The following is a 14,835-nucleotide window of genomic DNA, read 5'->3' on the forward strand; positions in this document are numbered from 1 at the left end:
CAGGGATTTCTTACTGTTTGTTTATATTGAATGTTGTGCTTTGGCTCTCCTTAGTGTCTTGATTTGGATGTGTATCTTAGCAGAGCAGCAGTATTCTATGTTCAGCAAAACAGAGAACTCTTACTTTTTTAATTCTGCAATATATCTGGAAGCTCAGAGTAAGTGAAATAATTGTCATTTTGGAGACCCAAAAGAGGCTCACCATTTCTTTTGTGTGCATATTAGGAATATCTTATAATGTGTGCCAAAATCATACTGTGATTTTAAGTATGCAAATGAGGCATCGTTTTAAATTCACTGCTACCAGACCTATGTGCTGTAACTCGTATTCTGAAGCAACTGTATTAAACTCCAGGCATGTACTGATAGCAATGGTATCTAGTCAAAGTAGGTGGCAAAATTGTCTAGTCACTTGTGTCTAATTAAGCCTTTTTGTTCTGGCTCATCAAGAAGTCTGAATGTAGTCAAGGTCGGATAAACATTAAGAATTTCTGATTGCTCACCACCTGTTTGATCAAGTAAAATGTTAAAGAGCCAAACACATTACATGTATTAGAATAGCTCTGGAACAGCACAGGACTGGACAGTAATAGGAGTTAGTCTATTTTCTCCTCCCCCTCCCACACCAATAAGTTTCAGATTCTTATTTCTGTATTAACTATTATTGTAAAAGCTAAAGCAAAGACAGTGCTTCTCTGTACCCTATTAGGTTTGCAATGCTTATATGCAGAGCTTAAAAAGGCAAGTGATCTCCGCACATTATCTTCAACATCAAAGCAATTGGCTTTGATTTTTTTCCCCACTTGCCCAACTTAATCAATTGGAGATTAATCTCTTTTAGTAAAAATGGACCATAAACTTGAAACCTCTGATAAGAGAAAATGCTTCAGTAAATCACCATTTGCTGAATTTTTAAGTTTGGCTTTCTGGTTAACCAAACTTAGTAAGAATCCTGCTCTTTGATTCTTTTGTTAACAAGCTGCAACAGTTTGCTATGGAGAGCATGAATTACCAATATTGTTCTTTTAGTTCTCCTTTTACTTCCTAACTACGATCAATTCTAAGCAGGATACTAAAATATTTCCCAATTTATCATTTTCCTGAGCGTTGCGCAAAACTAGATTCAGATTCTCCTGTCAGTTGAAAGAGAACTCTTCTAGCTCCATACAGTTCTAATTTATCCATAAATGATGCTCTTCTGGAGCTGAACTTAACAGCCATTACATTCTTCTGGCTTGTGACCTATGGAGACATTAACTTCTCTATTTCTTCTGGGATAGAGAACCCAAATTAATTAGTTATATTGACATGCTTGACAAGAAAATATAATACGTAATATGTATATACATTTCCTTTCTCCCAGTGTCATGAGCATATTTGTGAATGATTTCATTTTGCAAAGTACTAGTATTTTTGGGTGGAGGGCAAGAAAAAGTTAGTTAGGGAGAATAATTTGCTTACAAACCGAGTAACTCATAAATGGCTTGGATACCTCCAGTGCTACTCAGTTTTAACTGGGTAGTAAATATAAGCTTGAGTGAGCTGCAACACAATGTGTCAGTTGTTCTTAGGCTTTTGGTCTATCAGTATTATCTACATGATGTTAAAGCACAGCAAAAGGGTATTATAAGCTTTATTAGGTATTTCTGACTAGAGAGAATAGCTGTGCCAAGAGATTACACAATTTATTGAATTAATGCTGTTCACGTTGATTACACCCCAGTTTCTTCTGGTTTTAACAAAACCACCAGCATTCATCTGTTTGTTTATTTAAATATTAGCATTGAGCACCTTGTAAATATGAGATGAGTATTAATATAGCTCCAACATTCAAGATGTGTTTTGGTCACAAAAGCAGAGCCGGCTCTAGATTTCCCCCCCACACACACACACTCCCCCTCCAGCAAAAAATTTTTTGTCAGCCCTTCTCCCCCCCCCTTTTTTTTTTAGCTTTTACACGTTTGCACTTTTCAATGGTTTTTTTTGTTTTTGTCTTGTTTTTGACTATTTAAAATTAAAAAAAAATGAAAACAGAGAATTTTTAGTTAGTGAAATAAAACAATTTCCTACTAGTGTACTCATTTACTCACTGGGCTGGCCATGGAGTGAGCTGGGCTGTGTCTGCCTGGGCAGAGCTAGGGCTGCCCCTGCACCGGAGGCCTTGGCATAGGCAGGACGTCAGCGCCAACCCCAGGGCTCATGTGGTCAGTGTAGGTCAGAACAAGTCACGCTGCTGGCGGGCTACCTAGCCTGGCTGTTGCTGCCGAGTAGCCAGAGGGGCCTGGAGCTGCGTGGGAGACACTGAACAGCTCTGCCTCCTGTCTCTCCTTCCCTGTGAGCCGGGGGCTTGGCGCTGCCCCCCCCTCCGGAGCTGGGTGTCGTAGCCCCGTGCCAGCAGGAGCAAACAGTGGGGGTGGGGAGGGAGGAGTCTGCCCGGTCCCTCCTGCCAGGGCACAATCACCTCCACTCCCCTGGCGCCAATCCCACTCTGAAATGGCTGTAGCAGCCCTGCCCATGGTCCCACGTCTTGCTATGCAGCACGGGGAGGGGAGGAGGCTCTGAGAGCAGGGCTGCGGCCCTGCTCCTAGACTGGTCTAGGGCCCCCACCGCTGGAGGGACACTGGACCCTGGGGAGCCTGGCTTGGGGCAGCCTCAGCAACACCCCAGAGTCCCGGACGGTCACCCCGCAGTGTGGCCGGGGACAGAGCCAGCCGGGCAGGGGGCACCGCCTGTAATACTCATGCAGAGCGAGCTGGGGCGGCTGCGGGGTTCAGTATCTGGGGCCCGGGGCAGAACAGCCGGTGGCTGGTGATCGCAGGGCAGCGTGCCTGAGCCTCCCGCTCCCCAGGACCCCCGTGAGCCAGCTGCAGGTTTGGCCTGTGCAGCGGCATGAGTTCGGCTCAGCCCGGGCTGCTGCTGCTCCCCTCCCCTGCTCTCCCCGGGCAGGAGGCAGCGCAGGGGGGAGGAGGAGGAGGAATAGGCGGCGGAGGTGGGGACAAACTGAGGAGGAGCCCGCAGCCGGCGCTGGAGGAGCGGCCCACCCGGCCGCCGTGTTCCGCCACCATCCCCTGTTCCTCGTGACTGGGGCAGGGCTGCACTACCCGCTCCTGTCTGAGGGGGGCTGGCGGCTGCCTGTGGGAGAGTGACAAGGATATGTTCCCCACTGAGCCGGCTCCCCCTGCCCTGCCGCACAGCCCTGGCAGCACCCGGTCAGAGAACAACAGAGCGTCAGCATCCAGCCCAGGACACTGCCTCAGGTCGGACGTGGGACCCCAGCATTATGCCGCCCCTGGTAATGTGCCACTCCAAGCACCTGCTTGTTTTGCTGGTGCCTAGAGCCACCCCTGCACAAAAGGAAAAGCAAATCAAACGTGAAACAACAAAGCCTGAAGAATAATAAGCCATATTTCAGCTAGGATTTTGCTGAATATTTACATGCTTATTTTGTAACCGTAGCAAAGGAAATGGTACAAAAGAACTTTTGCTTTGCAAATGACTAACCAGAGGGTGTTTTTGCTCCTCTTCTCTTCCAGAAATTGAGGCCAAGGAAGCATGTGATTGGCTACGAGCAGCAGGGTTCCCACAGTATGCTCAGCTTTACGAAGGTAAGTAGCGGAGTTGATGAAGCTGATGTTTCTATGTCATCAGTTTACCAGTCCTTTATTGTTTAGACAGGATAATTAATTTCTAAATGCAGTTCAAATATGGAACAAGGGTGGGGTGTGAAGAATTGAAGTGCTATCAGATCCTTTACTGTGCTGGTATCTAACATGCAAACACACAAGTTGGTGAGTTTATACCAAAACCTACAAAGACACTCAGACATGGTGGAAATTTTAAATAGTTTCACTTCATAGATCTCTAGTTTAATGCAGGGATTCCCAAAGTGTTTCTTAGCCAGATTTTAATGATACTCCTGGACCCCTTCCCTTCCCATTTGTGATCCCATAAAATGCCTGTGGCAATTATAGCAATTAATTACATGACAATATAAGAAAGTTTTTAATTCATTTTTGGCACCTTTTAGTAGCTGCAACTAAGAAGGGGTAATCAACCCTCTAACAAGCAAGTGCTCCATTGACCATAGTTTGGCAACCTCAGGTCTAGAGAACCGAGAACAAGACTGGGATCCAAGAACACTTGACCTCCTTGTCCCAGCTCTGATATTAATTTACTGGGGTGGGAGATGGATCTCTCTACCCCTGTTTCAGAGTTGGGGAAACTGAGGCAAATAATACTTACCTACTTCACAGAGTTCTGTGAGGATTAGTTAATGGGCCAAATTAAACAAAACTCAACATGCAGAAGTATTATACTTCTTGTATTTGTGGGGATTCACCTCAGGGCAGGAGATGTCTCCACCACTGTCCTTCATTTTGGAACCCAGTCCTTCACTGCAGTAGCTTCCACAGCTTCTGTGCCCAACCCTTCATTCACACAGTGCCCATTGAATCTTTTCAACAGTGGATCCACCAGTCCAATCCCACTTCTTACTAGCATCTGTAGCCAGAGAAGACCCTCCAGTGGAGCCACTGCCAGGAAACAGAGAGGGATCTGGGAACACTACCTCAGTATGTAAGCACCTGGGCTCCTCATGGATGGCCCTTGCCTCCTGTGTGTTCTCTTGCATGAGTTAGTTTTTGGGGGAAGGGCTCATTCTGTGGGAATGAGAGAGAGCGCGTGCGCGCGCGCACACACACACACACACACACACACACACACACACAATAATTTGAAGATAACTCTCTGAGGAGATTTTTCAACCTCCAAGACTCTCAGTGCCAGTATGTCTGAGGGAGGGATTACTCTACGTCGCCGCTTTTTCAAAGTCCTTACTCCAGCAAAACTCTGACTTCGCTAGCAGTTTTGTCTGATAAGCGCTTCAGGATTTGGCTTATCATTTTTAAGCTACTAAAATGCAAAATCTATTTTTAAAAAGATACAGTGAAAGTCCTTTGCTGTTTTGTCTGTTTTTTGTTTATAAAAATTATTTGCATCCTAGCAAAGTTATGAAGCACTGTCATAGCTGCCTCTTCTTATTCATAAAACCAAATGCCCCGCTGTTAGTTTTAACACTGTATATAGACAATCCACTATTTGCAGCCAATACTAAGCTGGCCCACTTGAAAAATGATCCATTTGAGCTTTAATTTGCAGCTGCATTGGCAATGTGAGAAGATAATAGCAGTTGCAAAGACAGTGGTTGGCAATTCTTTTGTTTGCCTGTTTAGAAATTAATTTTCCTTCTATTATGTTTCCTCTCTTTTGGTGCTGACACTATGTGAAGAACATACTTTCTTGAGATGTGTGCTTGGGGACCATAGATTCAATAATGTCAAAATCCAGGGGGCAAGGATTTACATTTGGGAAAAGTTTGGATTCTTAGGCAACTTAATGCTTTTGAGCCTCATTTTGATCATGCTTTACTGATCTGCAGAATCTCTAGGAAATTGTTTGTACACAAAACATTTCTTGCTTGTGATTTTCAGGATCTGTTTGCAGTTGTTTTCTCTGCAGACTACAGGCTTTTGAGATTTCCAATTTTAGGACCAAATCCTGCTTGGATTCAATTGAACCGCCCAAGTAAGAGCACAATTTGGCCTATTCTATTATAAAAAGAAAGCCATCCTTATTTAAAATCAATATACTATTGTCCTTTTAAATTCACTCTGCCAGAAAAAGGCATACACAAGAAAGATACAAATTCTATCTACTCCGCCTCCCCCCGCACCCTTCCCCCCTCCACACACACTTCTGCTAGTCACCTCATTAGGCTTTCAAGTTAACTTTGAGGTAGCTCTCCAAATGGGAGACACAGTTAGCTTGTTACTGGTGAAAATCCCACCAGAATTTGCTAACATTTTCTCCGTTCATTTAGACTCATAGACTCGTAGATTTTAAGGTCAGAAGGGACCATTATGATCATCTAGTCTGACCTCCTGCACAATGCAGGCCACCGAATCTCACCCACCCACTCCTGTAACAAACCCCTAAACTATGTCTGAGTTATTGAAGTCCTCAAATTGCGGTTTGAAGACCTCAAGCTGCAGAGAATCCTCCAGCAAGTGACCCGTGCCCCATGCTGCAGAGGAAGGTGAAAAACCTCCAGGGCCTCTGCCAATCTGCCCTGGAGGAAAATTCCTTCCCGACCCCAAATATGGTGATCAGTTAAACCCTGAGCATGTGGGCAAGACTCACCAGCCAGCACCCAGGAAAGAATTCTCTGTAGTAACTCAGATCCCACCCCATCTAACATCCCATCACAGACCACTGGGCATACTTACCTGCTGATAATCAAAGATCAGTTGCCAAATTAATTGCCAAAATTAGGCTATCCCATCATACCATCCTCTCCATAAATTTATCAAGCTTAGTCTTAAAGCCAGATATGTCTTTGGGCTCTGCACTCCTAGAATGGGCCTGAAACTATTGGGTATAACATAAGTTTTATGGGAAAACGCCTGTATGTTATAGCCCCAATTTAATATTCATTAAAACCACTAATTTCAATGGACCTGGGCTCAGGCCCTGTGTTTTGCTAAAATTAGGAATTATCTGCAGTTTTCTGCTAAAAATTCCTTACAATTTTCAGAAAATGGTATTGTCTGTTTGTTCCTGAAGGAAATGTAGACCAAATAGTTAATGAGAGAGGTTATTTGTTGGTCTAATGAAAAGTAACATTGTCTACATTGTCTCTGATCATGTTAGCAATTTTGCCTTGACCCTGCTGATTTTAGCACTTGAACTCACTCTTCCTGATTTTTGGAGATTAGATCTTTATAGCAAATTGCTTTTCCTTATTCTACAAAATCTGTGTGGTCAGAAAGGCAATACACAGCTGCAGTAGTATTCATGTATTGCTTGAACATTCAGAACTGTGCAAGGAATGTTTTGTGACATTCAGGGATCTGTGGAGGACAGTAAATATTATTTATCTGGATGCTGTTTCAGAGCTCTAGTAAACTTCCAGCACACCGCCAGCATTGTTTCCTCCTCCTTGCTCTCCCAAAGTGTTTATCTAAACAGTCTTTTAGGGAATGGAGACAGCATAGGGCTCTTAGCAGTTTGGCTTTTTAAAATTTCAGTTCATATCTCCTTAATGTCATAACAGTGACAGACTAGTAAATTGCTTGATTAACAGCCAAAGAGATTGTTTTTCATTGTTTTCCAGAGATTTTGATTTTGCTGACCTTTTTGCTTTAATGTGAGGTATACAAGCTTGATCAAAGTACTAATATTTGTTTTAAACTAGGCTAGCTTGACTCAATTGCAGCTTCTGATGACAGGCAGATGGCTGCATTCAGCTTGTTGCTCCCTCTGTCTCTCCTTGTTTCATCTTTGCTTTGCTCAATATTTTTTCCATGATGCACGTGAACTTACCAGTTATCAGAGCTACACACAAAAGTTTCTACGTGAGGAGTAAATATCTTTCTGGCATTTGAGATGGTAAGATGTGCAATATATCTTGGAGGAGCTGGTTGCCTGCATCTTAGCGAGCTGACTCAGAGACAGCTGGCTGCTTTGAAATGAGTTACTTTTGGAAATAAGATTCTTTTTGATTGCCCATCTCTCTTGTTTCCTTCAGATCTCCTGTTTCCTATTGACATCACTTTAGTCAAGCGAGAGCATGACTTTTTGGACAGAGATGCCATTGAGGCCTTATGCAGGTAAGTGAAATATATTGTTTTTCAAGAAAGCACTTTATGTGCAATAAGAATAACCTCAACTGAATCATTTACTAATTTCTTTGAGGACTTTTGTTATCCAGTAGCCATGGCCAGTATATATTTATTTAAAAAGTCATATAAATGTGTTTGGGATTTTTATTTTTTTTAAAGTGCTAAAAAACAACTAGTGGCCATCTTCATGACAACCATTTCCCAGCTTCTTTAATTCCTTGTTTGATTTGACTACCTGTTCTTGAATTATTAAGCCATAGCAGAATCAGAACTATGCTGGCTAAAACTGTATCATGCTCTCCATCACATGACTGTATCATGGTATCCATCACAAATGTGAACAGGGATGATTTTCTGAGAACTGTACTATTGCTACGTCACAGCCAGATTGCTAATCCCTTACTCACATTGGTGAGCAGTTACTTACCCAAGTAGTCTAGCTGAATGTAGTAGGAAAACTCATGCAAGTAACTGATCACCAGAATGAGTAAGGCATTAACAATTCTGCCTTAAGTATTTTAGACTACAAAGCCAACCACCCTTTACAACATCTTAGGGCTTGGCTACACTTACAGTTTGCAGCGCTGGTAGTTTGCAGCGCTGGTGTGTGGCCACATTTGCAGCATTTCCAGCGCTGTTGGGAGTGATGCATTATGGGCAGCTATCCCAGCATTCAAGTGGCCGCAACGTGCTTTTCAAAAGAGGGGGGTGGAGTGGGGTCTAGTGTGACAGGGAGCGGGGGGAAAGAGAGAGTGGATTTTTGGAGCCAACACTGTGTGTTAGCTTCCTGACTTGAAAAATCAGAACATTTTTCCGACCCCTTAGTCTTAACTCTTAATTGCAAACAGCATGCAGGCAACACGACTCCCCGCTGTTTCCCTGCCTGCCTCTCATTTGATTGTTTACAGCCAGGTACAGATGATCACAGCAAACAGGAGCTGTGTTTGTTTTTTAGATAGCAGCAGCAACGGAGGAGCTCCACAGAGCTCATTCACAACAGGGAGGAGGATCTCATTTGATTGTTCACAGATTGATCACAGCAAACAGGAGCTGATAAGCAGCTCCGGTAGAAACGGGGAGCTCCGGAGGTTCACAACAAAACAAAGAGAGGCTGCATAACAAAACAAAGGGAGTAATTTAGTTTAAAGCATTCTGGGATATCTCCTTATTCCCTGGAGGCCAATAAAAGCGCTGGTGTGTGTCCACACTTGATGAGCAGCGCTGGATCACCAGCGCTGCAATCGCTACACCCCAACCTGGCCAGGTGTACAGCCAGCGCTGCAGCCAGGGAGTTGCAGCGCTGGATGTGCCTTGCAGGTGTGGACAGTTACTAATTGCAGCGCTGGAAAGCCTCTACCAGCGCTGCAACTTGCAAGTGTAGCCAAGCCCTTATTCTGACACAGTTAAAAACAATTCCATTCTCCAGTGTAAGATTTCACTTTCTTGTAGTGGGGTAGAGCCCTATTCCCCATCTTTCATATCTGCCTCTAGCTAGATAAAAGTAAGTCTGGTAATTTTTTCCACTCCTGCTTTTCACTACTGCAGCTTTCCAGCATGCTAGTCAAATGAACACTGTAGGCCAGGGGTAGGCAACCTATGGCACGCGAGCTGATTTTCAGTGGCACTCACACTGCCCAGGTCCTGGCCACCGGTCCACGGGGCTCTGCATTTTAATTTAATTTTAAATGAAGCTTCTTAAACATTTTAAAACCCTTATTTATTTTACATACAATAGTTTAGTTATATATTATAGACTTAGAAAGAGACCTTCTAAAAACGTTAAAATGTATTACTGGCACGCAAAACCTTCAATCAGAGTGAATAAATGAAGACTTGGCACAGCACTTCTGAAAGGTTGCTGACCCGTGCTGTAGGCCAATACATGCATATGTCATCAGCCTCTACAGAGTTAAAACCCAAGTCCTGAAGAGAAGTTCGTACCTTTGGTGCAATTCTATGCTGTCCTCCCAGCACAAGGGAGAGAAAAAGGCAGAAGCTAGAATAGAAAGCACTTCAGAAATATCTAAAATGATTTAAGATGAGACACAATAAAGGAAAATTAAGTTCACGTCGCATTCGTTGAGAACAGACCATGTCATGTAAGTGAAAAGTTCACACACAAGATGCAATATACTGCATTTCAAATGCTCATTTATATGCTCTGTAATCTGTAAGGCCATTTAACAAAGTACAGTGATTTTTATTTTTTTATTTTTTTAAATAAACACAAGGGATTCCCAGAAATGTAGTCTTTCCTTGCCAGGAAAAAAAATATGTAGCCAAGCCAGTGTATTTTGGATTCAACGCTCTCCCGCTTAAGTATTATCTTAACCTGGATTTTTGTATTTATATGGGAGAAAAGTGGCTCTCTCTATCTTACTGAATGAAAGTAAGACTATTTTCTGTATTAAGCTATGACATTCCCTGCTAATGTGATCCATAAAGTTAGGTTCTGCTTTTGTAGCCTTCTACCTTAAGGATAAGTTACAAATCTTTAGGAAATGGAATCTGATCAAAGTAATTAGCTCAAAAAGATGTATTTTTTGTGAAAGTAGCCAGTGTTTTATATGGCTGTTGTTGTAAAATAGCTAATTTGCTTTAGTCTTCAAAATGTAATATACAATGTAATTTGCTTATTAGCCTAATGGGATTACTATATACAATAATTAAACCAAAGACAGTGTTTTTGAAGGCTATAACATGGTTTTGAAGCCATTGTGATTTGATCTGGCAGTATTGTACAAATGAAGAAGAATGTTTTTGATTTAAGTAAAAAATTTGGGGAACGTATTCAGATTCTGCTAACCATGAAATAAAACCAAATAACTCCATGGAGCAACTCTGAAATCAGAATTTGGCTACATATCCTTTATAAATATTGCCCCATATTAATAGGTTACCAAATTCTGTGTTCCTTTAGGGTTCCATCATATTCCCTTGGTTAACTTTTTAAGTCAATTAAATAGCTTTGGCTAGACTATCTCTAGCTAATGTGGTTTGGAATTAATATGCTATATTTCTTCATGCTTTTTGCATTTATTTTTACTGATGTTAAAGACACTTTGTAAACATCATAATGATTAATTTAGGAAAGGGCTTACAGCTGTTGTCACAGAGCCATAAATCTGTCACTAGATCTTGGCTGAAAATCTTAGTAGTTGGGAATTCTCTTGCATTTTTAGCACAATGTTCAGTTAACACCCCAATGCAATTGACAGTAACAAAGTAATGGGAGGGGTGTGTGTGTGACTTCCTGTGCCCTGGGCTGAGAATATAACTCTCCATGTCAACTGGTGTGCTACTAGCAATCCTTGATATCGTCTTATGTTTATTGCACATTTTACAAGGAAATTAAATTAGAACATACATTTTGAAAACACAGACAGTAGAAGTGATCAGAATTACACATAATTTAATGCAGCACTTCAAATAACTTCTCCTACCTGAAGAACAGAGACACACAATTTAATAAAGAGCAATTTATAATTTGAGCAGGGAAAACCACCAGCAAAATTTTAATCACAGACTGATTGTGTAAATATGATTCCCTATTGAGAACTATAACATGGAGAGATGTCGAGGAGTGTAGTGCTAAGTATTTGCTGCAAAACTTTTGGTAAACACTTCACTCTGAAAATATATAATACCTGCCTTACTTCAAAGGGAGGCATTATTATTTGTATACACTAAAGATTAGTGATTTACAGCTGGGTATGAGGAAAAGGTCCCTCCCTCCCAATAGTTTACAATCTAAGGGCCCCATCTGGCACAGACTTAGTGGGATCTGCACATGCTAAGCACCTCTGAAAATCAGGCCATCGAATTAGTTGCCTAAACAGGAACTTAAGTGCCCAGTATTGATTTTTTAAAACTTGAATGCTTGACTTAACTCTTTAAATTGTGCCCAATATTGACATTTTAGCAGGAATGGGCCCAAACCAAACCCCTGGATCCAAACACCTCCAAATTTAAGGGAGGCCCAGTTTCAGATCCCAATTTTATCATTTGGGCAGATCTCTAATTTGTATATGCTGCTTAAACCTGAATGTTAGTTTTTTGTGGAAAGGTTGAATGTTGCCACTGTGTTACTGGCTTCCCTGAACAATTTAAACCACTAGATAAAATCGAGATTATAGAGATAGCATACAGTGCTCATGATACTTAGTAGCAGCACAGTGGAAATAATTAGAAAATAGTCTGTTCCTGATCATGAAACATATGGTTAGCAGATAACATCAGGGATTATGTCCTAATCTGCCAGGGATGCTTCAGGTGGTTACAGTCTGCAAAGCCATGTTTGTTTGTTTCTTAAGAAGTTCTGTAGAGTAGTGACTAGGAATTTATCTTCAAAGGGATACTGGACACACAATGTGTGGACGAAATAAGGTCCTGAAACATGCTCATCCTAAAGGATGTTGCTACCTAAGTACAAATTTTGTAGCAGACTATTATGGAAATCCTGTCTGATCTGTCTCTCATTTTGGGGTTTTCTAAAGCACCACCACCATAGTGGCTAGACGCAGGCATAACTGCATAAGTGATATCGGAACATACTTAAACCCTGAGGCTCCCAGACTTTTAAGCCAACTAAGATTACTGTAGCAGACCAATATGACTAATGCTTGCAGCTCCTGCGAGCTTTTGAGTTTGGAGGGGCGCAACCACCATTGCAGGTTAGAATATGCACAAATGAATGGGAGGCAAGCAGGCAGTGAAGGCACATTATGACCCAGCATAGAGACTCATCATTGAGGTATGGTGGAAAAGACTAAGTCCCAGTCACAAAAATCTGAAATACCAGGATTTAAGCATACTGTATGAATGACTGAAAACCACTACTTTAACATACCTGTATCAGGGAGTAGCCGTGTTAGTCTGTATCCACAAAAACAACAAGGAGTCTGGTGGCACCTTAAAGACTAACAGTTGCATCTGAAGAAGTGGTGTTTTTTACCCATGAAAGCTTATGTCCAAATAATTCTGTTAGTCTTTAAGGTGCCACCGGACTCCTTGTTACTTCAACATAGAGTAGTGGGCCAAATTTTGCCCTCAATTACACTATTCACAGGTCTCACTAAGGGCAGAATTTGGCCCAGCAGCAATTTATTAAACCTTATGGCTGAGTGTGCCTAAAGGATTTAAATGCTCAATGCCCAAGAAGTATTTTTGTAGGCAGGGGGTTGGACAACTAAAGGCCAACTGGGAGGAAAGAGAGACTGATTGGATGAGGATCTAGAAGGGGGAAAACTGGGTCTGTCTGGGAAGACTGGGGACATGGAGCTAGGAGGGATTGGGAATGGTTGAATAAAGAGATTGGGATGGGGGGGGAGTTGGAAGTGATGAGACAGAAGAGGTCTATACTGGGGAGAAAAGTCAGAAGAGTCTGTGCTCACTAGAGAACATTCCCCTCTAGAGCCAGGAATGGAATCTGAGACTCACCACTCCTCTGCTGTCAGCAGATACCTGTGAAACCCACTGCCAATATGTCTCAATGTTCTAATGCCAAGTATTCTGAAAAAATCAGGTCTTAAGTATCTCAAATTTGGCCCCCCAAATTAGTGGACACTTTTTTTCACCTTAATCTTCTTGTGCCTCAGTTCCCCAGAGGGAATGAACAGAACAGATAATCATCCAGTGATCCATCCAATTGCCCATTCCCAGCTTCTGGCAAATTATTCTGAGTAGTGTGCAGGAAATAAGACCTAAGGCCACATATTGAACAATGAGGAGAAAACAAAATATTGACTAGCTGCTCATTAAGTGAGCACAATCCATCCCGTGCACTGAATGAGGTAGGGGTCCTATGGAAGAATAGTATGTGACCATATAATGCATATACACAACGGGGCTGAATTAAGGTTGCAGAGGCAACATTAATCCCAGCATTTCATACCTTTTGAGTGCTCGATTTTTGTAACCTGAATAATTGTGTGTGTGTGTGTATTCATTCAGTGGAACTACTTGCATAGTGGTGCCTTACTCTATAATGTGATTAAAGGTTTCAGTGTCTCACCCGCTATAAACAAGCTGGATGTGTGATTATGGGACTGTTAAATGAAACACATAGATCTGAGACATCTCTGTAGAGCATTTAGATTTTCAAAAGGAAACTGTTTTTATAATGAAAACATGTCAGATCTGAAACAGAATCTTTACATGCCTGGTTGTTCCTGTAACTGATCTCATTTATAAAGGGATGATCTTAACTTGCTTTCATATTTGTGTTTGTTAGGGGTTGGAGTGTTTTGTTGTTTTTTAAAAGGATCTCTGTAAAAATAGTCTCTACACTTATCTCATTCAGCTGTTCAAGAGTTTTATTTTAAATGGGGGGAGGGCAGGCTACAATATAATCTTTGTGAAATCAAAGACACCCTTATCAGGCAGGCTCTAAATATGTTTTCCCTGACAGATCAAAGTGGTCAGGCTAGTTAAATGCAACAGGCTGGAAATAGATAAAACCTGATATGGGGACTCAGTGGCAGCTTTTTTGCTGTATGAGGCAAATGCTTCAATACTGTAAAATTCACAAATTGTTACATGAAACAGAACTGAAGACCAAGTCAGTAAGCCTTGGATTGAGGCCCAGGAGTTCCAAATTATAAATCAAAAGTTAAAGAAAAACCAAGTAGTGTTTACTCCTCTAGAAGATATTACAGTGACCTGTGTTTTGAGTAATTTAACATTTTATCCACAATAGAGCAGGTATGCTTTAAAAAAAGCTAGTTTAGTTGTTTGCAACTAAACACTTAGGTTTTAACTTTTATTTAAAATATGAATTCCCTTCTTCAAAATTAAATGAACAATTGCTGTTATGCAATCCAAAAAGGACGGTTAGTCACAATCAAATAGCCAAGCCCTGTTTTAAAAGTAATTTGTGAACAACTCTGTTACAGTTTTTGTGTTTTTGTTTTTCTTTCATGTTGATAGTTTAAAAACTACACTGACTATAGAACGTCAGCACAATGCAGGTCATCCAAAAAAGAGAATCAAAATATCCCATCAGTGTTTTGCAAGAGAAAAATGTCCCCTATAACATTTTGAGAGGAAATCAGAGACAGAGTGTGAGGGAGGAATTAAAAAATAATACAGTTGAATACACTCTTCAGACAAAATTGTTTTGAATCTTACTCTGTGTAGACTCGGGTAATGGTTGAAC

General features: G+C 41.5%; 1 protein-coding gene across 2 annotated transcripts in view; it reads left to right on the forward strand.

Annotated features, from left to right (window-relative positions):
• DLC1 (DLC1 Rho GTPase activating protein) overlaps positions 1 to 14,835 on the forward strand; it is a 374,569-nt gene that overhangs the window by 336,731 nt on the left and 23,003 nt on the right. For both annotated transcript variants that reach the window (XM_045018647.1, XM_045018649.1), the window contains 2 exons: positions 3,534 to 3,605; positions 7,586 to 7,667. In XM_045018647.1, the coding sequence (XP_044874582.1) occupies positions 3,534 to 3,605; positions 7,586 to 7,667 (154 nt within the window). The remainder of the gene's footprint in view (positions 1 to 3,533; positions 3,606 to 7,585; positions 7,668 to 14,835) is intronic.

Source organism: Mauremys mutica, chromosome 5, assembly GCF_020497125.1.
Source record: "Mauremys mutica isolate MM-2020 ecotype Southern chromosome 5, ASM2049712v1, whole genome shotgun sequence".
Lineage (NCBI taxonomy): Eukaryota > Metazoa > Chordata > Testudines > Geoemydidae > Mauremys > Mauremys mutica.